General features: G+C 42.8%; 1 protein-coding gene across 1 annotated transcript; it reads right to left on the reverse strand.

Annotated features, from left to right (window-relative positions):
• Positions 1-1132: 1132 nt before the first annotated feature.
• Positions 1133-22301, reverse strand: kdm5ba (lysine demethylase 5Ba). The gene is made up of 27 exons (XM_076024465.1): positions 21998-22301; positions 18610-18687; positions 18276-18398; positions 17519-17689; positions 16599-16724; positions 16346-16439; positions 16174-16262; positions 15886-16044; positions 15585-15704; positions 15153-15311; positions 14614-14795; positions 14045-14207; positions 13439-13558; positions 13131-13325; positions 11747-11928; positions 11226-11350; positions 10959-11109; positions 10169-10289; positions 8907-9265; positions 6592-6730; positions 6030-6209; positions 5392-5550; positions 4122-4547; positions 3294-3375; positions 3018-3202; positions 2595-2927; positions 1133-2256 (listed from the first exon to the last, which is right to left on the reverse strand). The coding sequence occupies exons 1-27, from the start codon at positions 22148-22150 to the stop codon at positions 2116-2118; spliced, it is 4515 nt and encodes a 1504-aa protein (XP_075880580.1). The 5' UTR covers positions 22151-22301; the 3' UTR covers positions 1133-2115.
• Between the last annotated feature and the right edge of the window lie 1322 nt (positions 22302-23623).

Raw genomic sequence — 23623 nt, forward strand, 5'->3', positions numbered from 1 at the left:
ATTTGGGTGCCTCTCTCATAGTGCGGCAGACATAGCTGTCGTAGTTTATTCATGTAGCTTGATATGATAAAATATGAACGTTATTTGCTAAAGTAAACCCTTTTCCACTAAAGCACCTAAGCCATGTACATCTTTATCTTTAACCTTTATAAGGTGTTTTTTTTTTGTTTTTTTTTAAAGAATCAAACCATTGAAATTCACCAGGACAATACTATTATTTTGATACCATGCAACATTTCATTTCGTTTTCTTTCCTTATTGTAAAGAAAGTGGCCGAAGGGAATTTGTGTTGCGTGTAGTGTTGTTGTTGTTGTTGCCAGTAAATGTATAACTTGAAAACTCATTTGGGATATTTATATGCTGGAATTGTTTTATTGAGTTGAATGTATAAATGTATTGAATGTTACTATATGTAGTGCTTTGGTGTATATTTGCTGATCATGACCAGTGCCTTGGGGGTGTTCAAAACCTTGTGACCAAAGACTGTGTTACTCATTAAGTCTCGTAAACAGTGACCTGGTTGACCACAGAGTGGTCAGCTGAAGGAATTGCCTTTGCGACCCTCATAAAGTTTGCGACCCATCCAGTCACAGGGATGGGAACTTGTGACCTCGAGCTTGTCTTGCCGCAAATGTTTTCAACAGGTCACACCAGAAGGAAGGATGGACCGTTTGGCTCGCGGCCAAATAAGGACCTGCTTCCTCATTCACAAACGGTGACAGTGACACACAGGAACTGAAGGGGGGAGACTGGACAGCCAATCAAAGGACGACACCTGAGCAAAGTAGGAGTCAGCTTGTTTGCCTTTGGGAGGAAGGAGTCAGTCTGACGGCCAGGACTCGACTCCATCAGATCCACAAATGTCTTGTTCTTCTTTTCAGATAAAATTGATTAAGATTTACTTGTCTCCTTTTCACACACACACACACACACACACACACACACACACACACACACACACACACACACACACACACACACACACACACACACACACACACACACACACACACACACACACACACACACACAGTCAGTGGAAGTGAAATAGCAAACATTCATTCATGCCTTCACGACGTGTACATTTCAATGTATTATTTCATTGAAAAAAAAAAAATGATTGGGTCCAGACTTACAGCAACAAATATTTTTTTTTTTAATTTTAAAACGCAAAAAACTGCAACATAAGAATTATATTATTTACCCAAAGGAGCAGAAAACATATACCCGTGGCAAATGAATCACAACAGTCTGTTAAATCCAAGTCCAACCCAATAGCTCTATCCTACACCATGAAGGCAAACTCCATCCTAGAACAAAATGTACATTCCTTTATTGTCGGACTATTCACTCTTATTTTCTTTAATATAATCAAGTCTCCCAACCACCAGTAACAAACCATCCAGGACTTTACGAGCCAAAAGGGAACCGGACTTTGTCAAACCTGCAATTTAGTATGAAAAACAGAAAATATTTCAGGTGGACACATTTGCTTTCTAATTTTTCAGTTTACAAATCATAACTGAACTGGGTCATATAATAACATTTCATAAAAGGTATTTCATCAGGGTTTTTGCTTTTCTTTTTTGCTTCAAGAAGGCATTCTGTCAAAGAAAGCGCAAACAGTTCAGGTGCAAAACCAAACCGTAGTTCATCAGTTCAGTTATTGCTTCGATAAATAATATTTACTCTACAAGAGAAACAAAAGTTTCACATTGTTCAGATGCGTGTAAAAAAATGAAGCTCTTGAATGTAAAATCGACTTTTTTTTCTTCTTTTTGGTTGAAAAAAATCCCTGTGCTGTTGGTTCTTGCGACACTTTCCTGCTCGCACGCCTGCATCAGGTCTTGCAAAAAGTCTCAGAGAAATTAGTTGACCGGCTGAAAAGCACAGCCACGCAAGAAAACGATTACGGGGTTTTTTTTTTTTTTTTTTTTTTTTTGTAAGTCTGGAAAACCAGTGATAGCACCATGATCACTAAAGTCAGGCGGAAAGGTAGAGAGGGGGGATGGAGGAAGCCACGGGAGGGAGGGGGCATTTAAGTTCAGATGTGCACTGAAGTGCTGTGGCTTGGAGAGAAGCTGCTAAAATCCTTCCACGGGACGTTTTTGGTCTTCATTCTCCTTCTCTTTCATAGTCTGGCTGTGTGCAGCTGATGCAGATATAGTCCTCCTTCTCCGCCCGCTCGGCCGAGAGACCCACGCAGACCTGGTGGAACCACTGGTTACAGCTGCCGTCACACTGGACCCAGTTCACCTGCAGGACAGCCCACACAAACACACACACACAAAAGTGATTCAATGTGTTTTTGAATTTTTTGTGTTAAAATTCATGTAACCACTAATACTACAAATCCCAGAATGCTCTGCTGGTATTTTGGCCCGTCAATCAGGACAGGACGTTCATTTAAGGATATCATTATCATGACATCATTGGTTTATTTCTTGTTGAGTTCGACAGCCCTCTTCTATGAGTACCCCAGGAAGAATAACTAATGCTAATGGGGATCCTAATTAACTCAAACTCAATGAGAGCAGGAGGGAGTTAATTTGTCGATAGGTGGTATGCATTGTGACGAGTGGAACGGGACAAACCTCGTCACCCTCCGGCTCTCTGCACCAAGGAGCAGCACACAGCGAGAAGTCCTCCTCCGAGTCGGAAGCAGAGGGCTCGGCCGGCGTCTGTGGCTCTGGAGAGGCTCTGCTGGACTCTTCGCTCCTCCTGGACTCTTCGCTCCTCCTGGACTCTTCGCTCCTCCGGGACTCTCCGCTCCTCCGGGACTCTCCGCTCCTCTCCTTGCTTTTCTTGGCCTTCTTTTTACATTTCTTGGCCTTCTCGCTGTGCTCAGAGTCTGAGCTTTCCTTCCGTCGCTTTGTCTTTTTGCTCTGACCGTTGATGACTTCTTTTTGGAGACTAGAATCTCTATTCTGTGGTAAAGAAATGTTTATAATATAATATAATATAATATAATATAATATAATATAATATAATATCATATATCATATAATATAATATACCTTTTTGTGGGGACTCCCTTTTGGAGAGGATTGGTTCTGGTCTGTCTTCTTTGAACTGGGGGAGCTTCGCGATGGAAGGGGTGCCAGTTTGTAGAACAGGTATCGGTACAGCTGCTCCGTTTCGGGCAGAGTGACCTGCAGCAGGAATCCCTCCACCATCAGCTCCTCCAGCTCGGGGCCCAGACCTGCAGCAAATATGATCAGGAATAAGATTAGATACAAAAAACAAACAAGACAGAAATAGTTGTGTTGCAATGTCGGAACTCTGACACTAACCCTGGATGGGGACGGTCCAGTGCTTCGTGTGAAAGGGCAAACCGTTCATTTCCTGGTTTAGGTGTCCGTGTCCAGTTCTCCCCTGTAACAATCAACAGCACACTTCATTTTCTATCTCTTTGATCTACGTGTGCAGCCAAAAAAACAAAAAACAAAAACAAAACAGCCCACTGCCTTCTCAACAACTGCAGTTCACCAATGGAACAATGTACCCACACACATGAAACTAATAACTGTAACTAATGCCTTCACCAGATGGTTACTAATAGCAAGAAAACAGTGCTCACATGTACAAATATGGATTTTTATATTTATATTGTTGTTTAATCTGTATTTTTTAGAAAAGCTGCCATCGGACTGCCTCTGACAGTGTTAGAGCATTTGTGACATCCATATCAAAAAAGAAAAATAGGGATGCGGCGATACTGATAACACCGTCGGGTATCGGTGCCGATACTGTGATTGAGCACTCGTACTCGTAAAATACGTGCTGATACCGCGACACCGATACCAGTTGTACTGTATATGCCAGTGTATGACAATTTTGCAAAATTTCTGTTTGTACTGCAGTGAAACATGTTCTAGAAAAACATGCTGAAGAACGTTGAAAAAAAAGAATCAAAGTAATTCTATAATATGAAATAATCTGATTAATTACTCCGTATCGGTATCTCTGAGTACTGAAAAGCATGTACTTGTACTCTACTCGTTCTGTAAAAAATTGGTATCGGTGCATCCCTGCATAAAATATACCTAAATGTTAACCAATCAGTCAAACCATTTAAAAAAACAAAACAAAACAAAACAAAACCCGGTGCGTTCACTGACCATCTTTGACACTTTCTGCAGCACGCCGTCGGTACAGGCCTGCTGGATGCGGTGCTGCCACTGCACCGTCCTCTCGATGAGGAAGCGCAGGGCGTCGCCCTCTGGCAGCCGCACGCGTATCCGCTGCAGCGCTGCCAGCAGGGGCAGCACCTTGTCCAGGGGGGGCTTCTTGGAGCGGCGACAGTACGGGCAGAGCCAGGCCTGGCCGCTCTGCAGCTCGTCCTCCGCCGCCACGCAGTCGCAGTGCAAGAGTTCTCGACACAGTTCGCACTGCACCATGGCGCCTGAAGGAGGCGTCTGGCAGATGCAGGCGGTGATGGGGCCGCAGAAGTGGCGGCCGTCGGGGAGGAGCTTGGCTTCGTTGGAGGCCCGCAGAGCCAGTAAGGTCTCCATCTCCCGCTGGTGGACCTCCGTGAGTGTGGCCATCTGTGCCCGCGAGGAAAAAACAAAAAAGACTTGAGAGGTGCAGGGCCCAGAGCAATATGGCCAGTGATGGTGTCTGACACAGGTGTGCTAATCTAGCCTGATACCACAAGTCATTCTGTCGAAAAAACATGGACTAAAAAAACTTGACAGAATAAAGGTATTGAGAAAATAACATGAGAAAGAAGCATAATAGGCAGGAGTAGGAATGTAATGATACCGATACCAGGTATCGGTACCAATAAGCGATACCAGCGTCTGTATCGCTACTGGTATTGTGTATTGGTACCGATACTTGGGTCTGGTACTCTATTCGTACTTGTAAAACACATGCCGAGAGGACAACACCGATTAGCAGTTGTTTATGTATGTATATGACGACAATTTTGTTCAATTAGTGTTTGCACTGCAGTGAAACTTGTGGCAGTCACATGCTTTTGAAAAAAAAAGGAATTTTGTTCAAATAATACAACATCTGTGGAAAAATAAAAACAAAATCCAAGTAATTCTATAGTGTGTAATGGCCTTATTAAGTACTGAAGCTCTGAAATGCAAGCACTCGTACTCTACTGGTTCTTTAAAAAAAAAAAAAAAGTGGTATCGGTGCATCCCAGGGGAGGAAAGTTCATTCAAACAAGTTCTTGTTTTCTTCATACCTCAGTGTTACTTTTTTAAGTCTTTTGCTGAATGATTTGTGAGTTCAGGCTGGATTAGTTCACCTGTGTCCAAGACTACAATAACAATAATGATGTAATTTCCCGTATGATCATACACACTGAAGAAGACTTAGTAGCATCGTCATCAACACAAACAAAGAAAGGAAATAAAAGCACGCGGCTTCACTCACGGCCGAGGCAGAGTCCCTGCTCTCGCTCAGAGCCTTCTCCACGTCGCACAGCGACTCCAGCCTGGTCGGGGATCTTTTACCCAGCGGCGCCGCATCCTTTGCCTTTTTACACCTCGACTTCTGCTGCGCTGACCCCACGTCACATTTCGGACAAAGTACCTGGAGCCACGACATTGACCGCAGCAACATTATTAATTATGTGGCACTCGGTGTGACCTATGTGTGTGTGTGTGTGGATGAGGCATGGATAAACTACAGCCCGGGGGCCATATGCAGCCTGTTAAGAATTTTAATCTGGCCCGCTGAACTTGAAGAAATGATATTAATAGTAAGTGAGTCATAACATAGCTGTACTTTATCATTTGCTCCAGTGTTTTAAGGGTCATTTCAATAAATATCTAAATACTGTGGGGCTTCAAAGACAGATTTTGTTGGAACTTTTCTTCTGTTCATTTTCAATTGACATTAAAGAGAGCCATTAACTACATTTCCTCCTACGAGGGGGGGTCATCTAAACACTCCATCCATCTGCTCCTGCTCCGGCCCCTCTGTCACATTCTACAACCCATCGTGGCCCCACCAGTCAAAGCGTTTGCCCACCACTGGTGCAGATGGTTGTGCGTCCCCGCGTCTCTTACCTCGAGGAGGGAGAAGGGCGAGTTTTTCAGGAGGAACGTCTTGGCTGCGCTCTCCTTCCAGGCCTGGACGTCGCCGACCAGCGCCTCCAGTCGGCTGAGAGGGTCCAGCCGCACCGGGATGCCCTCGGCTCTGAGAACCAGCTCAGACAGACTATCCAGCACGGGGATGCGTCCCCCTAGCTGCTGGGACAACATGAAACAAGGGCTTTAAAGGTCCAGTGTGCAAAAATGTGGCTTGATTTGTCATTTTTATATTGGGAAAAACAACATAACTGCCCATAAATACATGAATGACAGTGCACACTGGCAGGAAAATAAAAGCAAATTGGTTTTCCTACTCTTAGAACAGCTCTTACATATATAAGATCAGCGGTCTTGCTCCCAGTTAGCTGCCATCTTGTACCACAATCTTTTTAAGGAAGCCCCTCTGACACTGGCCTGAGTACCAAGTGCGCTGTCAGGCAGGCTTCCACACAGATTTACACACTGGACCTTTCACATTTGAACTTCTTGTTTGAAATATCTCGACTTGGGGAGTTGGATCCTGGAGAAATGTTGTCACCTGGAGCGCCTCGGCTTCATTGAGCCAGTCCTTGGCCCTGGTGGCCACATCCTGCAGCTGCAGGCAGTTGGGCAGGTACGCAGGGATGTTCTCGATTTCCTGGAGCGCCGTCTCCAGCGTTTCCATGCTGGGGTAGGGCCTGAAATTGCAAATACAAAATGGTTTTCTTAAATCAGGAGGCAAAAATGTCTGAAGAGGGTTGAGGGTCTTTATATTAAGCCACGTGAGAACCAATTCGAGCTCAGTGATGATTAGAAATTGTGTAGAGCTATGTTGCATTTCAAAAAAATATTGAAGGGCAAAGGATTACAATGGAAAATTATTTTTACAGAGTTGGGTTAATTTTGTTGTGAGAGAATAATTTGTATACAAGTTTTCTTCTTTTCTTTGTCAGTTCATAGCACATAATTATAGTATTGTACATTGTAACCAAAAATAAACTCTTCATTCATTCAGATTTGGGCATTTTCTCTCCAGTTTGACACAGCTGACGACTGAGGGTCATTGGTGTTTTTTCAGCTTAAACGATAGCGGTACACTTGTAGCAATATGAAAATTCACGAAGCTAATAAAGTTTGGGGCTTTTTTTTTTGGCGCTAAAGGAGAAACAATGGAGTCGACTACATCCTCAAGCGATGATGTACTGGTGATGGTTGAATAACAGAGAAAAATGAAAAAAAAAATAGAAGTCTTTGGTTGAACCCAATATTGTTCTTGAGAGAGGTGTTGCATGTCTAGTACCTTAGTTTAGGGTGGGCATGTGTATTCTGCTTATTGTATTGCTAAAAATGTTTTGTTTTTTGTTTTCCTGTCTTGAGAGGGCGTGTTGTGTGCGTCAGGTGGATATAGAGGCCAGGTATTAACACGGCGACGCAGGTGGAAGACACTAAATGTTTGGTTAAGAAGCGGCGGTTACAGTTTTATGATGACGTTATTTAAGTTCTTGTTGCGATAAAATATTTTTTAGTGTTCATTTGGATGTGCTTATCATTTAGAAAGCTTTTCAGAACAGATTGAAACAAAAGAATAAAAGATATGATTTTTTAAAATTGTGGCGACCGAGAAGTGTGTAAAACAAACCACCGCCTTCTACACCACGGCTTGTCTCAGTCCACAGCGACTACTGGCAGCACCTCACTGGGCCTACAACCCAACCGATACTAGCAAGTGGTACTTAAAAAAGTGGCTTGTGAGTCTGTATAAAAATGAAATATTTTTACATCATGTAAGGAAATGCAGGAACGGCTGTCACCTTCCCAGTGTGGGACCACGGTGCAGCCATTAGCGCGTTAAGCACTGTCACAACACTGTGATCCTCTTAATCCACTGTGATCCAGATCAGCAGACTTGGCACATTTCATTCCGCACCATCTGAAGTTGGAGCTCAATTTACAACATCAAACACTAACACTAGTGTTCTTGTGTAATTATATTTTTAAAGGTGCATTTTACGTATAGATTGAACAGAATTCTAATTCAGTTACGGTAAAAAAAAAGAAAGAAAAAGTGTGAATGTTACAGCGGTGGCTTTGGATATTTGGGCATAGGACCTCATTGTGCTGTTTATCAATGGAGATTGATTTCAATAAATTTCACCCAGTCCTACTAGTTTAGAGTTTGGCTCAGGTTCAGAGTTTGCTGGTGTTAGGCTAGTGCAAGGCTAGTGCAAGTCAATGGTTTCTGCTAGCCTGCCAATAAAAAAAAACTAAACTAAACTAAAAAAAAACAAAAAAACAGTCTTACTGTACCTACTCCACAGTACAGCCGAGGCAAAACAGATTATAACCCCAGACTATTGATGTAAATGTCTGTGTTGATGGAATAATGTTGGAAATAAGACTGCCCTTGCACCGAGACAATGGTGTCTCAGCAGCAACGTAGTTCTACTTCCTACACCTCCTGTTTTATTTTGCTTTTTGGCAAGTTGATTTTCCTTCCTTTCTTACTCAATAAATAGCTTATTTTATTTCCATTCAATGTTTTTTTCCTTCTCGATTGTGCTACACGTTGCCGTAACTTTGTGAATTTCTCCAATGTGGGTTAAATAAATGCATTCTAATTCTAATTCTTGCACCACTTCTAACCAGAGCAAAGCAAAAGTCCACCTCTGCTGGGAGACTAGTCCCTCAAAATACAAACAACAGCAACTCGTCTACAGAAGATTCTCTCATCGATAAAAGTGATAATGACATCAATAAATAAATTGAATTAGAACTGAACCCTGTTTATTGCGTCTGCTTTCCCCCCGATCCATCACCAAAGTCAGCGGGTTGGGCTAACGCCACTTCGGGACCAGTGAGTCTCAGCCCCCTCACCTGGCTTCCAAGAGGCCCAGCGCTCGCTCCTCCCACTGCTCCGACACCGTCAGCAGCTCCTGCAGACGGGCCATGGCTCTCTCCACCGAGCCGTGAGGGGCCAGACCCACGCCCTGGTCGATCAGCCTCCTCATGCTGTCCAGGCACAGGCTCTCCGGCTGACTGCTGGCCTTGTGCACAGCGTCCAGCCAGCGTGCCTGCTCCAGCCGCTCCCTGAGCAGGGGCAGCTGAGGCAGCTCCACGTCCAGGCCCAGGCTCATGTCCAGCAGCTCCTGCAGCTCCAGCGGGCCTGGGGACTCGTCGGAGGACAGGAGACGCTCGCTGCGCTGCTGGAAGTCGTCCACTCGGGTCAGCAGGTCCTGTGAGGGGCACGTTTAAAAAGCAAGAAAGACAGAAAGAAAGAAAAAGTGGCATTCAGGGACAAGTTGGTGTGCGCCATAAGCTAACTCGGGTTTGGGCAAACTTTTTGACTGGTGGACTGGTGTAAAATGTGACAGAGGGGCCAGAGCAGCAGCAGATGGATGGAGTGTTTTTAGTGGCCCACCTCATAGGAGAAATAAATCTACCATGGGATATGGAGAAAACATGTGCTGTAATGCCAATTGAAAATGAACCAAAGCAAAGTTACAACAAAATCAGGGTCCTTGAAGCCCCACAGTATTTAGCTCTTTGTTGAAATGATTCTTAAAACGCTGAAAAATGGATGAAATGCAGCTATTTCACGACTTACTATAAATAGAACTTCCTCAAGTTTGGCGGGCCGGAATAAAAAGCTTAACGGGCCACAGTTAGCCCATGCCTGAGATAACTCAACAAAAGTTACCACAACTTCTTCCTATACCTTCCGAGGTTTAATTATAAAGTGACTTCAGGCAGAGGTATAGATTTCTATCGTTATTTGTTTGCATTTGTGTTTGTTTTTTTGCTGATGTTGTTTTGTTTGTGTATTTGATTGTTTTTAACATGTTTAATAAAATTTCCAAACTGAAACTGAACTAAAATTCAGACACACTGAACATGTTTTTTTTTTGTTTTTTTTAATCAACTTTAACTTTGTTTGTGGTGAATACATATTGGATTTTTTTTCTAAATGTTTTTTTCCATTCAGGTTGGTTGTCACAGCAAAATTGCCTCCATGTAAAAAGCCCCTACGGCTCAGCACTCTCTGCATTGTTCTTGTGCGTCTCAAATTCAATCGCACTGAATTACAAGTTGCGTACTTTTAAAGAAAAGAAAATAAAGGCTGATGCAGCTGAACTCGCCTTCAGTAGAGGAGCCTGTCGGATGCTGCAAGGCAGACTGTCCAGTTGCTGCACAAAAGAGCGCAGCTCCTCCACCATCAGTTCATTCTGGTTTTGGGATTTTCCTCCTCCAGAACGATACCTGTGTGCACACATGCAGGCAGTGAGATGGTACGGCTCCATTACATGAGAAAAATTAAAAACAGCACAACAACAAAACAGCAAAAAAAAGCACAATTTTTAACAGCAGTAAATAACTTTGTTTGTTTTGTGTATTGTGTAGGCACAAACCATGACTAATCTCCTCTATGTTTCTGCATATCTATTACTGGTGTCAAATTAGAGAATAATCCAAGTGAAGAAATCAAGCAAAGTCCAAATATCAATCGGTTTAAAAAAACAAAACAAAAATATATTCTTTCCCAGATACAAGGGATAAAAGTAAGTTTTTTATTATTATTTGATTAGAATGCAGCTTATTATTGACTGTTGATTATCTTGCATTATCAATGACATACTGATGGGAGAATATCTGTGAACGTGACTGTATGTGTATATTTACGTTTGTATACACACACACACACACACACACACATAATATTTGGAGAAAGGGGTGAGAGCAACATCTATGCTTTTTCTTACTCCTTTTCAAATAAGTCACTTTTTTTCTTTTCCGTTTTAATGATTTTGATTATTTTATATTAAGGGAATTGCTTGATAGCAGTTAGGAAGCACTGCCAAATTTGCATATTAAAATGTTTAAAGAGGAGCTACACTTGGGAGGAAACAATGTAAAAAAAAACTCCTTTACCTGGTTTGCCTCTTTCCATTGAGAAGCTGTTGCGCCATTGCGGCGACTTTATCAGCCTCAGCAGTGACGACGCGCAGCTGATCCACGAGGCTGGTGTCAGGGAAGGCCATGGTCTCCGCCTGCTCCACCAGAGCGTGAAGCTCCTCCAAACCTAACCGAGAACAACAAAAAGTAGGGCATGTTGAGGAGGTGGGCAAAGGCAAAGGCAAAGGAGGGCGATGCACTGGGATGGGAGCGCGTCCTGCCGCTGCTCCTTTTCTCACAAACCTCTTTTCTTGCTACTTTTGTTCTCCAGGACGTCCTGCATGTCACAGAGCCACTTCTTGTAGGACTCCACGCGTAGCGTCACCAACGCCCTCATGGAATACAGCTCGTCCAGTGTAAACTTGTAACTGTGCAGAGGAGGAGAAAACACAGTGCAGAGCATTTGGATCATTTTGGCAAATTGAAAGTAATAGAGAGACTTTTCTTGACTTCATACTCATTTGATGCTTTGCTATTGGGAAGAATTCAAGAGGACATTTTTGTCTTATTAAGAGTCAACAACAAGATAATTTCCATTTGTGTGCATGTGTGAGTGTGTGTGTGTCTCTCCATGCACTCAAACCTTTTGAAATACATAAATTAATCTGACAAAGACAATAATTCGTATTGAATAAAATTTTAAGGGTGTACTACTACTACTACTACTACTACAAGTACTTCAACATATCACACCCCATTTTTTTTTTAGTTGACAGATAAAGGTAGTGCACCACATTGTTGTGTTCAGTTGACTGAAGACTCACTTGAATGTGAGGCTGCTCCGAGGACAGGAGCAGAGGTCCTGGGCGTGGTAGAGACAAACCATCTTGCCAGGGCTGCAGGCACAGGTCACGCCGGAGAGGAAGCAGGTGGTTCGACATTTGCAGCACTGCTGCTCCTCGTCTGGGAGAACCTCGTAATCCACCTGCCGGGAGTGCACGATGCCCTGGGGAGGCGAGATCACACCCGATTGAGCTTCAGAGCAAATGTGGGACTAATAAGTGAACGTGAAGATGAAGTCGTCGCTGACTTTGGAGGCAAAAAAAAAAAAATGCAACAGAAAAGTTTTAAGCAAATGTTGTTTGAAAATGTCATATTGGGCCACACTGGACTGGAACCCAAACACCTTTGTATGAACATTATATGAACAGGGAGTCTCAAGCTGTTGCTAACTGTAACTGCAGTCAATATCCAATCACCAAAAAAAAACAAAAATGGGTGACAGTATAAACTGTAGTTGGTATTATATTCCATGTATTCTATTCAGGAAACGCAATCAGATTCACCAATGTGCTAGAAAAGCTGAGCTTTGCTGCCATGCGGTCAACTGTTCCTGGTGCCGAGTGCAGCAAAACACTCTGTGGTATTTTTAAGTTGCTCCTTTTGTGTGAAAAAGCCACCCACTTCCCCTTTGCACTGCAACTGCAGCAGCTGCAGCATCCGTGAGGAGCCACTGTTTACAATTCGCAGTGACATTTCGCCCACGTCACCAACACTGATATGTCAGGGCCGGATTCACTAAAAAGGTTTTGGCGCCGTGCAACGGCCCAAAACATCATTAGACGAGCTAACCGATGAAGGTGACGAGTCTGTTTAGCGCTTTTGGATGAGGATGCAAATGGATTCTCCAGCGGTCACACTGTGACTTACCAAAACTGAAACCGATTGTGGTTTTAAGTTTTGTGTTTTTCTTTGCCACCTTGAAAGGCAGTTGTTTCATGTATAAATATATATTTTGTCAGAGAGCACTTCAGAAAAGATGCAAAACACCTCGACAAATGAACAGCATCTCATCATGGTGTGTGTGTGTCTCCAAGTTTAGCCCCACCCCCCCGTTATTTCAGACGTTAGTAAATCAGCCCCTTGATCTTTCCAGCAGGCTGCTTGGTGATGGAATCATGGAACATTTTAGGACCGACCAAATGCATTGTCATCCATCTTGGATTTGGATTAGTTTAATCCAAATCCAAATGTGCTTACTGTCCAGAAAGTGAAAGTGTGTAACAAGTGTGACCGCAATCGGGCGGACATCGGCGAGCGCCGAGGGTCACGTGGGTCAAACACTGAGAACTGTGACTCCTGCATCACTCCCCAGCTGAGCTGATGTGGAGATGAGTTGAAAAGGCGCTGCAGATTAGATCCACTCACCAGTTTGTCGATCTTCCCCCGGAGTTTGTCTTCTTCTTGCACCATGGCAATTATCTCCTTCTGCACGATTGCAGCCGTGTCCATGTCCATTGATTCTGCCTTAGCGGCCATGTTACAAACCATCTCATCGTGGGAGAAGACACAGTACCGGCTCAGCTCTCGGTAATGCGTCACACAGTTACGGCCAATAGGCATCTGAGAGAAATAAGAGAAAGAAAAAAAAAAATCCTGTAAGAATGAATCTCCGGAGAGCACAGTTTATATTGCGTTTAATAACGCAGAGTCATATGATGGTATGAGTTCCTCACCCAGTCCATTGTGCAGAAGTTGACAGCTTCAGCAAAGTTGAAGCCTTGGTTGAAACCGCTGTGGTACGCTCGAGGAAAAGTGATAACAAACTCCCCGGCACACTGGTTGGTTCGATAGATCTGGTCGCCGCAAGACAGGTAGCATTCAATCACTACTATTGTCATTTTATTCAATTTAATGTCAACATTTTATTTTATTACCCGGTCTGCTACTTCTATTTGTCAGTGTTTTTATACAGATGCTATTTTTACACTGTGGTGATACATTTTACTTCACTGTTGTGTTGTTTTTATACCTTGCTGACATTTTCATATTGTCTATATTTGTCCTTTTAATGTTGTGCGTCTAACATACTAAGGAGTAACAAGTCAAATTTTACAGTCTAACGTACAATGACAATAAAGTGCTTTCTATCTATCTATCTATCTATCTATCTATCCATCTAAGTGCTATCTATCCCCTGCAAAAGGGCAACAGTTAAATTCACTTTGTAGCTGGTTATGAATTTGCTCTTTACCATCACACTGAGCGGAGACACCTTGCAGCTGTCAGACGAGCCAGTATGTAAATGTTTAATAGATAAGATGGGAAAGTGAGCCGCTCACCGGGACGCCGTTGTTCATCAGCGTGTTGGGGTTCATTATGGTGACCAGCTGGTGAAGGAGATCCGGCTGGGACTCGAACAGCTCGGGAGCCAGTGTCTTCATCACTTTCTCCAGTTGCTCGGCAGCGTAACCAGGGGCCCCGTACCACGTCTTGGGCTCCCCCCTGCACAAAAATAGTATTTTATAGAGTAGAATAGAATGGAAGAGAACGCCTGGATTTATCTTATATTGGATACATTGGCATAGTTACAGCAGCATATACAGCGCAAAGGAAAGAAGAAAAAATATCAACTAAAAATAAATATTTATAGGATAACAAAGGAAAACATGATGTATGTATGTATAACACACACACACACACACACACACACACACACACACACACACACACACACACACACACACACACACACACACACACACACACACACACACACACACACACACACACACACACACGTATCATTTACAAATGCATTCAATTCATAGAGCTCTGAAATGTGAGAAAAACAAAGTCAAATTTTCACACCGCGTGCAAAGCAAGGAAAGAGTGAACACTTTGAGCGTACCAGTGAAGGTAATTTATGGAGTAGCTCCAGTGGTCTTCGATGTGCCAGCAGAAGGAGGAGAAGCACATGCCCACGTACAGCCAGGGCAGCTTCATTCCGCAGATGTCGGCCGTCACGTGAGTGAGCACGGAGCCGTCCAGGACGGGCATGTTGTTCAGGTTCCAGCCGCTGTTTACGTAGTGCTGCAGGCCGGAAACACACGCGCACCTTCTAAAACCCGTCATTGTTGACATGAACCAATTACATTTTCTAATCATTCGCTGGAATGACAAACTTGACTTGGCAATGTTCAGCTTCAGGTACAATTAAATTTTAAATCTAAATCTTGATATTTAGGAATGATTCCACTGATTTATGTTAAGACTCAGCATTAAGTGTCTATTCTGTCAAGGATACTGTGCAACAGATGTTGTTTTTTTAGGGGGGTGGGGGTGAAAAAAAATATATAAATATTCATCGGGTTTTAATTGGGTGTTATTTTGCAATACCGGCTCCTCAAACAAAGGCAAAGCCTCATTTGACAAACAGGCGGTGGATACCTCGTCCTCAGGAGACACTTGGAAATGGCTGTTCCTCACAGGGAAACCACTCCCAAACTCCTTGGAGGCAATGTCTGCTCCATATTCCACCGTCACGTCCTCGTCAATGGTGCTGACTAGACGCCAGAACTCCTTCTCCACCAGCTCTGTAGGAACCATCTAAAACACATGAAAGCTGAGATGATTGTCTGTTTTGTGTCCCCTCCAGCAATCAATGTTTTATCACACATCAGAGTTTTTCTGTCTTGTCTTTGCCTCCTGAGACAAAAATGTCAAAAACCTTCTTTCTTGTATTGTAGGATGGTAACTATTTCCTATACGACCTCTCTTCCTCTTTGTGCAAAGAAGCGACCAACAGGATGTGGGTGCAGATGAAGTCTGCTAAGACAAAAGAGGACTTTTTCTGGTGCTAACAACCCAACACAAACTCACATGAACTGGCATGTTGAAATAGTCAGACTTGAAGGAGTCAGCCATGTCTCCAAAGGCTTGCAGGGTGTAGCTCCTGCCGGCTTGCTCAAAGCCGAACGCGACAGCAGGTTTGCCGTATTCCTGCAAAAAAAAACAACATCCAAATAAGACGCTGAGGAGGCGACTGGAGCGAACACGAGCACACCTGAGGGGGCAAACACGAGCATTTCCGTAACGATAAAGATCTGCATGCCAAGTTTTCTGCTCCCCTGTGCGTTGCTGAGTGCGTGTGTGTTTGTCTGTGTGTGTGTGTGTTGCTAACCTGAGCGAGGCACTTGGGGCACCTCCAGTCCCCTTTGGGGACGTCATGCAGGGGAGGAATCAGACAGAAGATGTGATAGCTGTCGTCACAGCCGTCGCACAACAGGAGTCGGTCCTCGGCGGTTCCGCAACCACACACCTGGCACAGGTAATGCTCCACCTGATGGTGGAGAAAGAGAGAGAGCGAGAGGGAGAGGGAGAACAATCACTTGCTGCTTCTTCAGTTACACTATGCTTATATAATGGTAATGCATGTTTAATTAATGATAATAAACAGAAGAAAACTCACTTTGCTCGAGGGAGCTTGCATCACTTCATTTAATGTGGTGAGCTCATAGTCGACGGGTTCTCTTTTCACCTCGGTGACGGCCATTCGCACTGAAAACATTAAAGATCAACGGAGGGTCAGAAAACTCACAAGTCCGTCCCGCATCTAATTTTATTTATTTATTTATTTTTACCTGGTTCTGGTTTAGTAGAACACACTCCCATCCTTCTCCTGAGATTGTGACGATTCTTACAAATGTCACCAGGTTCCGTTTTGAAAAAGCCTCTCTGTTGGAGACATGCAGTCATAGAAACACGGACGCAAAAGAAAAAAAAAAAAGTCACTTCTAGATATCTGGGGAGCCACGGTCAGGATACAGACTGAAGATCAGACAGCTGGACTTGACAAAAAGAGATGATGGCAAAACAACAGCAAGAGCGACTCACTTCAGATCTCATCCTCTTGGCTCGGCGAGCGATGCTGCAGGTCTCCTGAGGCTGCACGGACTGCCGCTGGGGCAGGTCGTGGGGGGTGTACTCCTTGTCCTTTGTGTCGTTGGTCAAGGTGGCTTTCTGCGAAGACCAGCGGACCAATGTGAGTACATGTGCGCAAGTGAATAGAAATAAATCCCAACACATGCACAGATATTTCTACAACACTTTCTTCCTGTGTTAAGGCAGAGGCCAAACACATGCAGCAGACTTACTGACACTGAGGAAACATATTTCGCTCCTCAAATTTTTATTCAATTGTGGGAGACCTGTACGAATGAGCGCATTGTTGTGCCTTTTTTCCTTTCAATTCTGATCCTAACTGAGAAGAAATGACTGATGTGGAGTTCCAATATGATGCTGCCCCACTCTGTACCAAACATCCACTCTAACAGTTGATGGCAAGCGGTGATGCTGTTTATTCCTTGGCTTAAAAAGTGCTGTCTTTCTTTTCACTTTAGTTGTCTGTGACTCAGGATGATAGCAGGCAGCAGCGCTCGACACGTTGTTGTTCAAGTTAACAATTAACTAACAATTAATTAACAATTAAAAATTGCAAACAAAAATGTTGACTCAACTTGTCCTTAAGTTTTAGGTTTACTAAATTAACAAATGGCTTCATTTGTTTAGCTCGGTTGGCTAGTAGCTACATGTTAGCGACAGCACCAAAGGTGCTTTTAATTACGCCGAAAAATTAAATGATAAACATTCCAAATTTCCATCCAAATGCCACTAACAGCTCCTTCTTCTTTGCGGTAAATAACCATGTGGTGGCTTTAGAGGAGCACATCAAACAACTGCAAAACGTCTCAGCAAACATCGACTCAAATGAAAACACACACTGGTAGAACACATAGGTGGCAGAAACAACCTACAGGCAGATTGTCTCCGGTCTGGAACAGGTTATACGGGTAGAGGATCCGTTCGTAGTGCGCCCGCAGATGGGAGCCAACAGCTTTGCCTGGAGCAAAGCCCATTTTGATGGAGATCTTGGTCCAGCGCCGCTCCTTGCAGACTGCATCGAAGCCGCCTTCTTCATTCACGAGCTGGAAAAGAGAGAATTCACAGAGTCAGGGCCACAGATGTAGACAAGACACTCGCAGGCTACGTCATCATGAGGATAAAAAAAAAAAAAAAAAATCACATGGGAGCGACTCAATGAATACGTTTAGAAATGTACTGTAGACGTTGGTGAAGACGACTCGCTGAAGCCCAGAACTGAGCATCACGTGGGGATTTATGTGACTTTCACTGTGGTGCTGCTGGTGTGAGTAGCTCACAAACTGCTGATCTGCAGGGCAACCTTCCCCAAAGTTTACACAGAGTGGACGGAAAAGAATAACATAAAGTGAGCAGCAGGTGTGTGGAGGAGAAAGTGCCTTGATGACGTCAGAGGACCTCAGAAAAGCTAAAGGAACTCAAATAACCAAAGGCCACACAGCCAAGCTCCGCAGAATGAAATCTCTGAGCACACACACATCCTGAGGCAATGGCCATGTACTATATACAAAGCCACTCTATTAAGTATGTGCCACTAGCATGTGCCTAATAAAGTGGCCGTTAAGTATATGTTTTGTATTTCTTATGTTCATGAAACGTTTGTCATCGTCAGCGACACAAAAATGCAAATACCTTATTCAACTGATAAAGATCCAAAATCTTTCTTTCAACGTGAGGAATTTTCAGAGTGCATCCTTGAAGCTCCCAGAATTTTGCAATTTGATCCAGAAAGTTGAGCTTCACTCTGGTCTGCGCCTGAAATTAGGATGACATGCGCAGTTAAAACACAAACAAGACAAAAATCACAATGTTCAATGTGTTAAAATAATTTAGATACGACAGCAGGTGCATATTGTTTGAAGGTGCATTTTGTTTAAAAGTTAAAAAAAAAAAAAAAAGGAAGGAAAAGGCATAAGAAACTACGTTCTAACACCGGAAGCGTATGAACATTAGAAAATGTATGTACCTCCAACTCGTTAAGTCTTTGAATTCGAGGTGTGAATTTCAGCCTGTCAACATCACAGGCAAATGGTGGCTGCCAGTCCTGAGAGGATTCAAAAAAAGGAAAGAAAGCAAATTGACACACCATCTTTGGCACTCACACAGAAACAGATGTCACAGGACAGGGTTTTTTTGGTTTGTTTTTTTGTTTTTTTCAGAATCTTTACTCTGAAGGACAGTGAGACATGAAGAACAAGAAGGCCCAAAGGGAGTGCAGAAACTTTCAGTCAATCTGAGTGACTGTTGCAAAAAACAAAACAAAAACAAAACAAAACAGCCAACACATGGAAAACATGTAGAGAAATAAACCATGACCTAAGTCAGAATGATTGTTGACTTGTTGAAGAAATTTTTTAACTCTCATTTTTGGTGTTTTTACAGGCAGGTGTAGTTGTTGGGAAACATGCATAGTCATTGTCGTAATTTATGTAACAAATAAATCCCAATTTAGAACATCTTGTGCGCAACCACTGTCTTCTCATTGACAAAAGTGAGAAAAAATAACAACTCGACCTGATCTTATCATGTGTGCTATTCACAACTGTAAGTGCATCCACACCTACTTTGCATACACGGAAGACTGAACTCTCTTGAAAATGAATAAAATGAACTCTTACCGTTTAAGAGCATGAATCTAAAAGATTTGTGCAAACTGTGTAAAGACATTGATGAAAGGATGTGGCTACTGAGAGTGGTGACTTATAGATGATAACTTTTTTTCAATAAATGAATTTAATACAACACATTTGCATGAACATAACGAGACAAAATGTTGTACACATGAGATTGACGTTAAGCTACATACAAAAGATTTGGTCCAAGTTTTTTTAAATTCAGGATTTATGGATCTATAGCTTAAATGCAAGCAGTGCGATATCACACAACAACATAAACACCAATTGGCGAGTTGTTTAAGGACTTCAACTGAGACACATGCCTGAATGACAGACTGACAAACACATGATTAATGTGTGTGCAATTGCAATCACTTAAACAAACACACTGAGAGCACAACAAAACACCTCTGGTGAGACAAGATCTTCTTCTTCATGGTGTCTCGGGAGTTAGTAAGCTCATCCCAATTAAAGAAACCACACACAAGCTAGTGGGTCGACTAAATATGAAAATGTAAAACTGTTTTCCTTCAAATGACCAAGGCCATTTATTACCTTTTTAATAACCACAAACTGTCCGATTAAAACTAAGGCTCAACAACTAATTTACAAATTGCTAATAACAACGTTTTTGTATCACCTCATGTGATCGCATCACCAGACTGAAATTAGTCTTAGTATGTTGTTGAAACATGTCCACATCCCAACACTAAAAGGTAACTATATAAACAAATCCCTCTTTTTCTTGTACGTTGAAGTGTCTAAAATGTAGTAAATTAACAAACATTTCTGTTGGCAGTGTCTATGGGGAAATTAATACTAAAATGTATTAAAATTTTCGGGACCATGGTCACAACTTTAGCACCGGGCTTGTTTATGCTACAGACCACTAAAATGTCATAACTTGCGATAAATAAGCATCCTGTGCATAGAAACAGTAACAAAGAACTTCAACATAGGATGACTTTTGAATTCTGACCGGGAAAAAAAGACCAATATTTCTAATCCAAATCGCATTCTTCTGGTCAAAAACAAATGCTAATAATCATAAATAGGCAAGCATGAGTCTATAATTGCACTGCTAATGTCAACACTGCAGTAAACTACTTGCAGCTTTCAGAAGATGGGCAGGCTACGAGTAGCATTAGCATGATCTTTCCAGGCACAGTGGATGGCACAGTAGTTTGTTACCACATCCCACACGAGGACACACACGGGGGAGGGGTGTTGGTATCAATGCTGTGTGACCCTGCCCTCTTTTGTTTACAAGGCTTGTGCATTAATATCCAGGCCTTGTTTTTTTTTTTTTTTTTTTTTTTTAATGCTGCTTTCTTTTTGGATGAGCAATCACCAAGTACCACCACCCCTCCACCCTCCATCCATCATGCTCTGGTTAGATTACAGCCCTTCCAGGCCCACCGCCCCGTTCAGCCAAACAAAATGGGTGGTGGTTTACAGCTTCCTGCTGTCCACTAACAGCAGGCTGTAGATCTGGTTTTTGTTCAGGCGATAGATGAAAGAAGTAAAAACATCTAGAATGTTAAGCCTGATGCTTCAACGCTCAGAATGTCATACATTTCATAATAACAAAGTGCAAAATCACATGCTATCTATGATTATGCCCTCTTTTGGCCCAGAACGAGATGTTATGAGTAAGTCACACCAGCCTTTGGCTATCTGCTCTCTCCACACTACCACGCTTAAACATTGGAGAAAATCTTGTTGTCATTGTGTCCCATTATATTCAGAGTACAATGAGATCCCCTGTCTGTCTGTCTGTCTTGCACCGTAATACTTTTGTTTCCACATCACGCCAGGGAGGTGTGGATCACGGCAGACGATCCAATTATTTAAAATAAATAACAATAAAATAAACAAATAAAAAAGACATTCCGACCACAAGCCAATTCATTCTTTCGCCAACCAGCCACTTGCACGTCGTGCCAAAACAACAACAAATATTTACCAAAACGGTTTGATGCTGTGGACAGTTTGCGTAACAGTTTACACTCGATTTAAGGTTCGATCGAGTGTGATCGTGATAAACTGCTTAAAACTGCAAGAGTCCGGAGCTCAACGCTTCTCTCCATGAACAGTTGGTCACCGAGCACGTACGTAACGATATTAGTAAAGATGTCAAGACAACTGCTTCCTTTGTAAAAAACAAAACAAAAAAAACAACAAAAAAACAAAACAGGCCCGACTGAGACCAGCTGGGTTACGCCTGACTTTATCAAACACCCGCAAAAGCAAAAACAAAACAAAACAAAACAAAAAAGCCCGGTGGAAAGTTAAACAATTAGTTTAACAAGGCTTCACCATGAAAGAGCCGACGGCTCTGAGAGCCATTTCCGTGCACGCAAATCCAGGAAGCTTATCATTGTGCACTCACGTAAACACTGTATTCACAAACTATCGAACTTTATTAGCGTTTCACTCGCCTATATGTAGCGAACGCTAGCTGTAATGTTGAAACAAAATCCGAACGGGGAAGAGTGTTAGGCGTCAACTGTAACACGGTCGACCCTCCGGAGTGCTTCCCCCGTAGCAAACGTCCCAGAGTCCGAGCTCCGGCTAACTGACAATTCAACTCCAGAGCCGCAATCCGCCATGTTGAAGGCTGTCTAAAAACACAACTTTGCCTGCGACCTTATCAACAACAACCGTGGGGGGTTGGTGGGGGGTGTATGGCAGCGACGAAACACGCTCGATAACGTTAATAAACGAGGTTGAACTCACAGGCGGCGGCCGGACCTTGCAGATACCAGTTTTCTCAGCAATGGGTCGTATTTTGTTGATGTACGCGAAAGGCTCGGCGAATTCTTCCCAGCTGGGCTCAAACACAGGGCACTCCGGCGGGGGGATGAACTCATTCAGCGGGGGCTGAGTCATCTTTGCATCTTTGTTTAGTGACAGTAAGCAGAAATATGTCGTGCAGGGGGCTTCTTCTCCTCACTCCAATCGGGCTGGTGGTGAAATCCTGTCCATCAGTCCATGTCCACTCTTTCCTCATTGAACTCAAAGACGGAATTATCTAGTTGGAGGGGGTGGGGGGTGCGAGAGAGTGACAGTCTGTGCACTGTGTACATCCGCTTGAAAAAGTAGACACGCTTTATTTAGGTTATAGCGCTTTATCCCGAACACATTCGATGAAGAAACATTTATTTTTTTTGCTGTTGCTATTTTTTTTAATTATCCTTTTTCCTATGTCAGTAAGACGCGTGAATTCCCCTGCTCAAATAGGTGTATTTTTAAATTCATTATCGTTCGGTAAATAGCAAAATATTTGCATGGAACACCGCTTTAAACGAACTCGTATGTCTTAGAAATACTTTTTATTCCTCTCGAAATTATGTGAGTTTTGCACTTTTTTTTTCTGAGCAAAGAAAATTCTTAGGTAAGGTATTATTTACTTTGTTGGTTCCGTGGTTTCCTTATAAGCGCTGTTCCCCTTTTTAGTGTGGGTTTGATTCGTTCACCCTGTCAGCGCGTACGTGCGCTATCTGCGGGCACTGGACAGATACAGCCGATTTCCGCAAGCCGCCTGCTCGTGTGGAAAGAATAGAAGCTCGGAGGGCTACGTTCGGTTATCTTCTCAAAGAGACCCGCTTAGATCGTTGCGCGTTGACCGGCGCTTTGTTTTTAAATGGTCGAAAGGAGCTCTTTGATTGGTGGGACTAGACGGACATATGTTGATAGTTCAGGAACCTGAATGCAAATCCATGAAGCGAGACTTGACTAGGTTATGGACCAAATTTATATCAAACTTGTAACTTAATTTTATATACCTATCACCCGCTGACAAGATTTTACACGCGTACTTTTCATAATCATAACCTCTGAACTGTTTAAGATATCTCGAAAAAAAAAAACCACAAAACTCTAGAAAGCGAAAAAATAAAATAAAAATAGACATTTGCGCCCTTATAGTTGTCATTACGGTAGGCTAGTACTTCCGCAGTACGTCCGTCCAATCACAAAAACGATTCTACAGCCATAAAAATAATCAATTAAAGTCCAGCTGTCCTGTAAATTATTATAGTAACGAGAGGGTAAAATAGGTTGATATATTTAGATGAATTGATGAAAGAAACAACACGGTTTAGTAAAAAAATTAAAATAAAATAAAAATAATAATAATAATTAAAAATAAATAAAAAATACGGTAATATGTTCATCGAGCGCATTCACCATGAGAGGTTTGAATAGCCGGGGTTCACGCACTCGGAAACTCACGCACAGACCACGTGACGACGACACTTGTGGTCTTTTGTCGCAAGTAATAGATTCCCGAAAGCCTAATGTTGACGTGGGCATATGTTGCACACAACAAATAAAACTAAATGAATAACAAAAATGCCCACA

The sequence above is a fragment of the Nelusetta ayraudi genome, unplaced genomic scaffold (assembly GCF_046127955.1).
Source record: "Nelusetta ayraudi isolate G7.1 ecotype Tasmania unplaced genomic scaffold, CSIRO-AGI_Nayr_v1 ptg000017l, whole genome shotgun sequence".
Classification (NCBI taxonomy): domain Eukaryota; kingdom Metazoa; phylum Chordata; class Actinopteri; order Tetraodontiformes; family Monacanthidae; genus Nelusetta; species Nelusetta ayraudi.

Bases quoted from the DNA above. Each gene is read 5' to 3' on its own strand.
- kdm5ba (XM_076024465.1), bottom strand. From the start codon at position 22,150: ATGACTCAGCCCCCGCTGAATGAGTTCATCCCCCCGCCGGAGTGCCCT. The intron at 10,290-10,958 runs GTAAAGGAGTTT...GTGTGCACACAG, and splicing joins AATGGAAAGAGGCAAACCAG to GTATCGTTCTGGAGGAGGAA. The intron at 6,210-6,591 runs GTGACAACATTT...TTGTCCCAGCAG, and splicing joins ATGAAGCCGAGGCGCTCCAG to CTAGGGGGACGCATCCCCGT.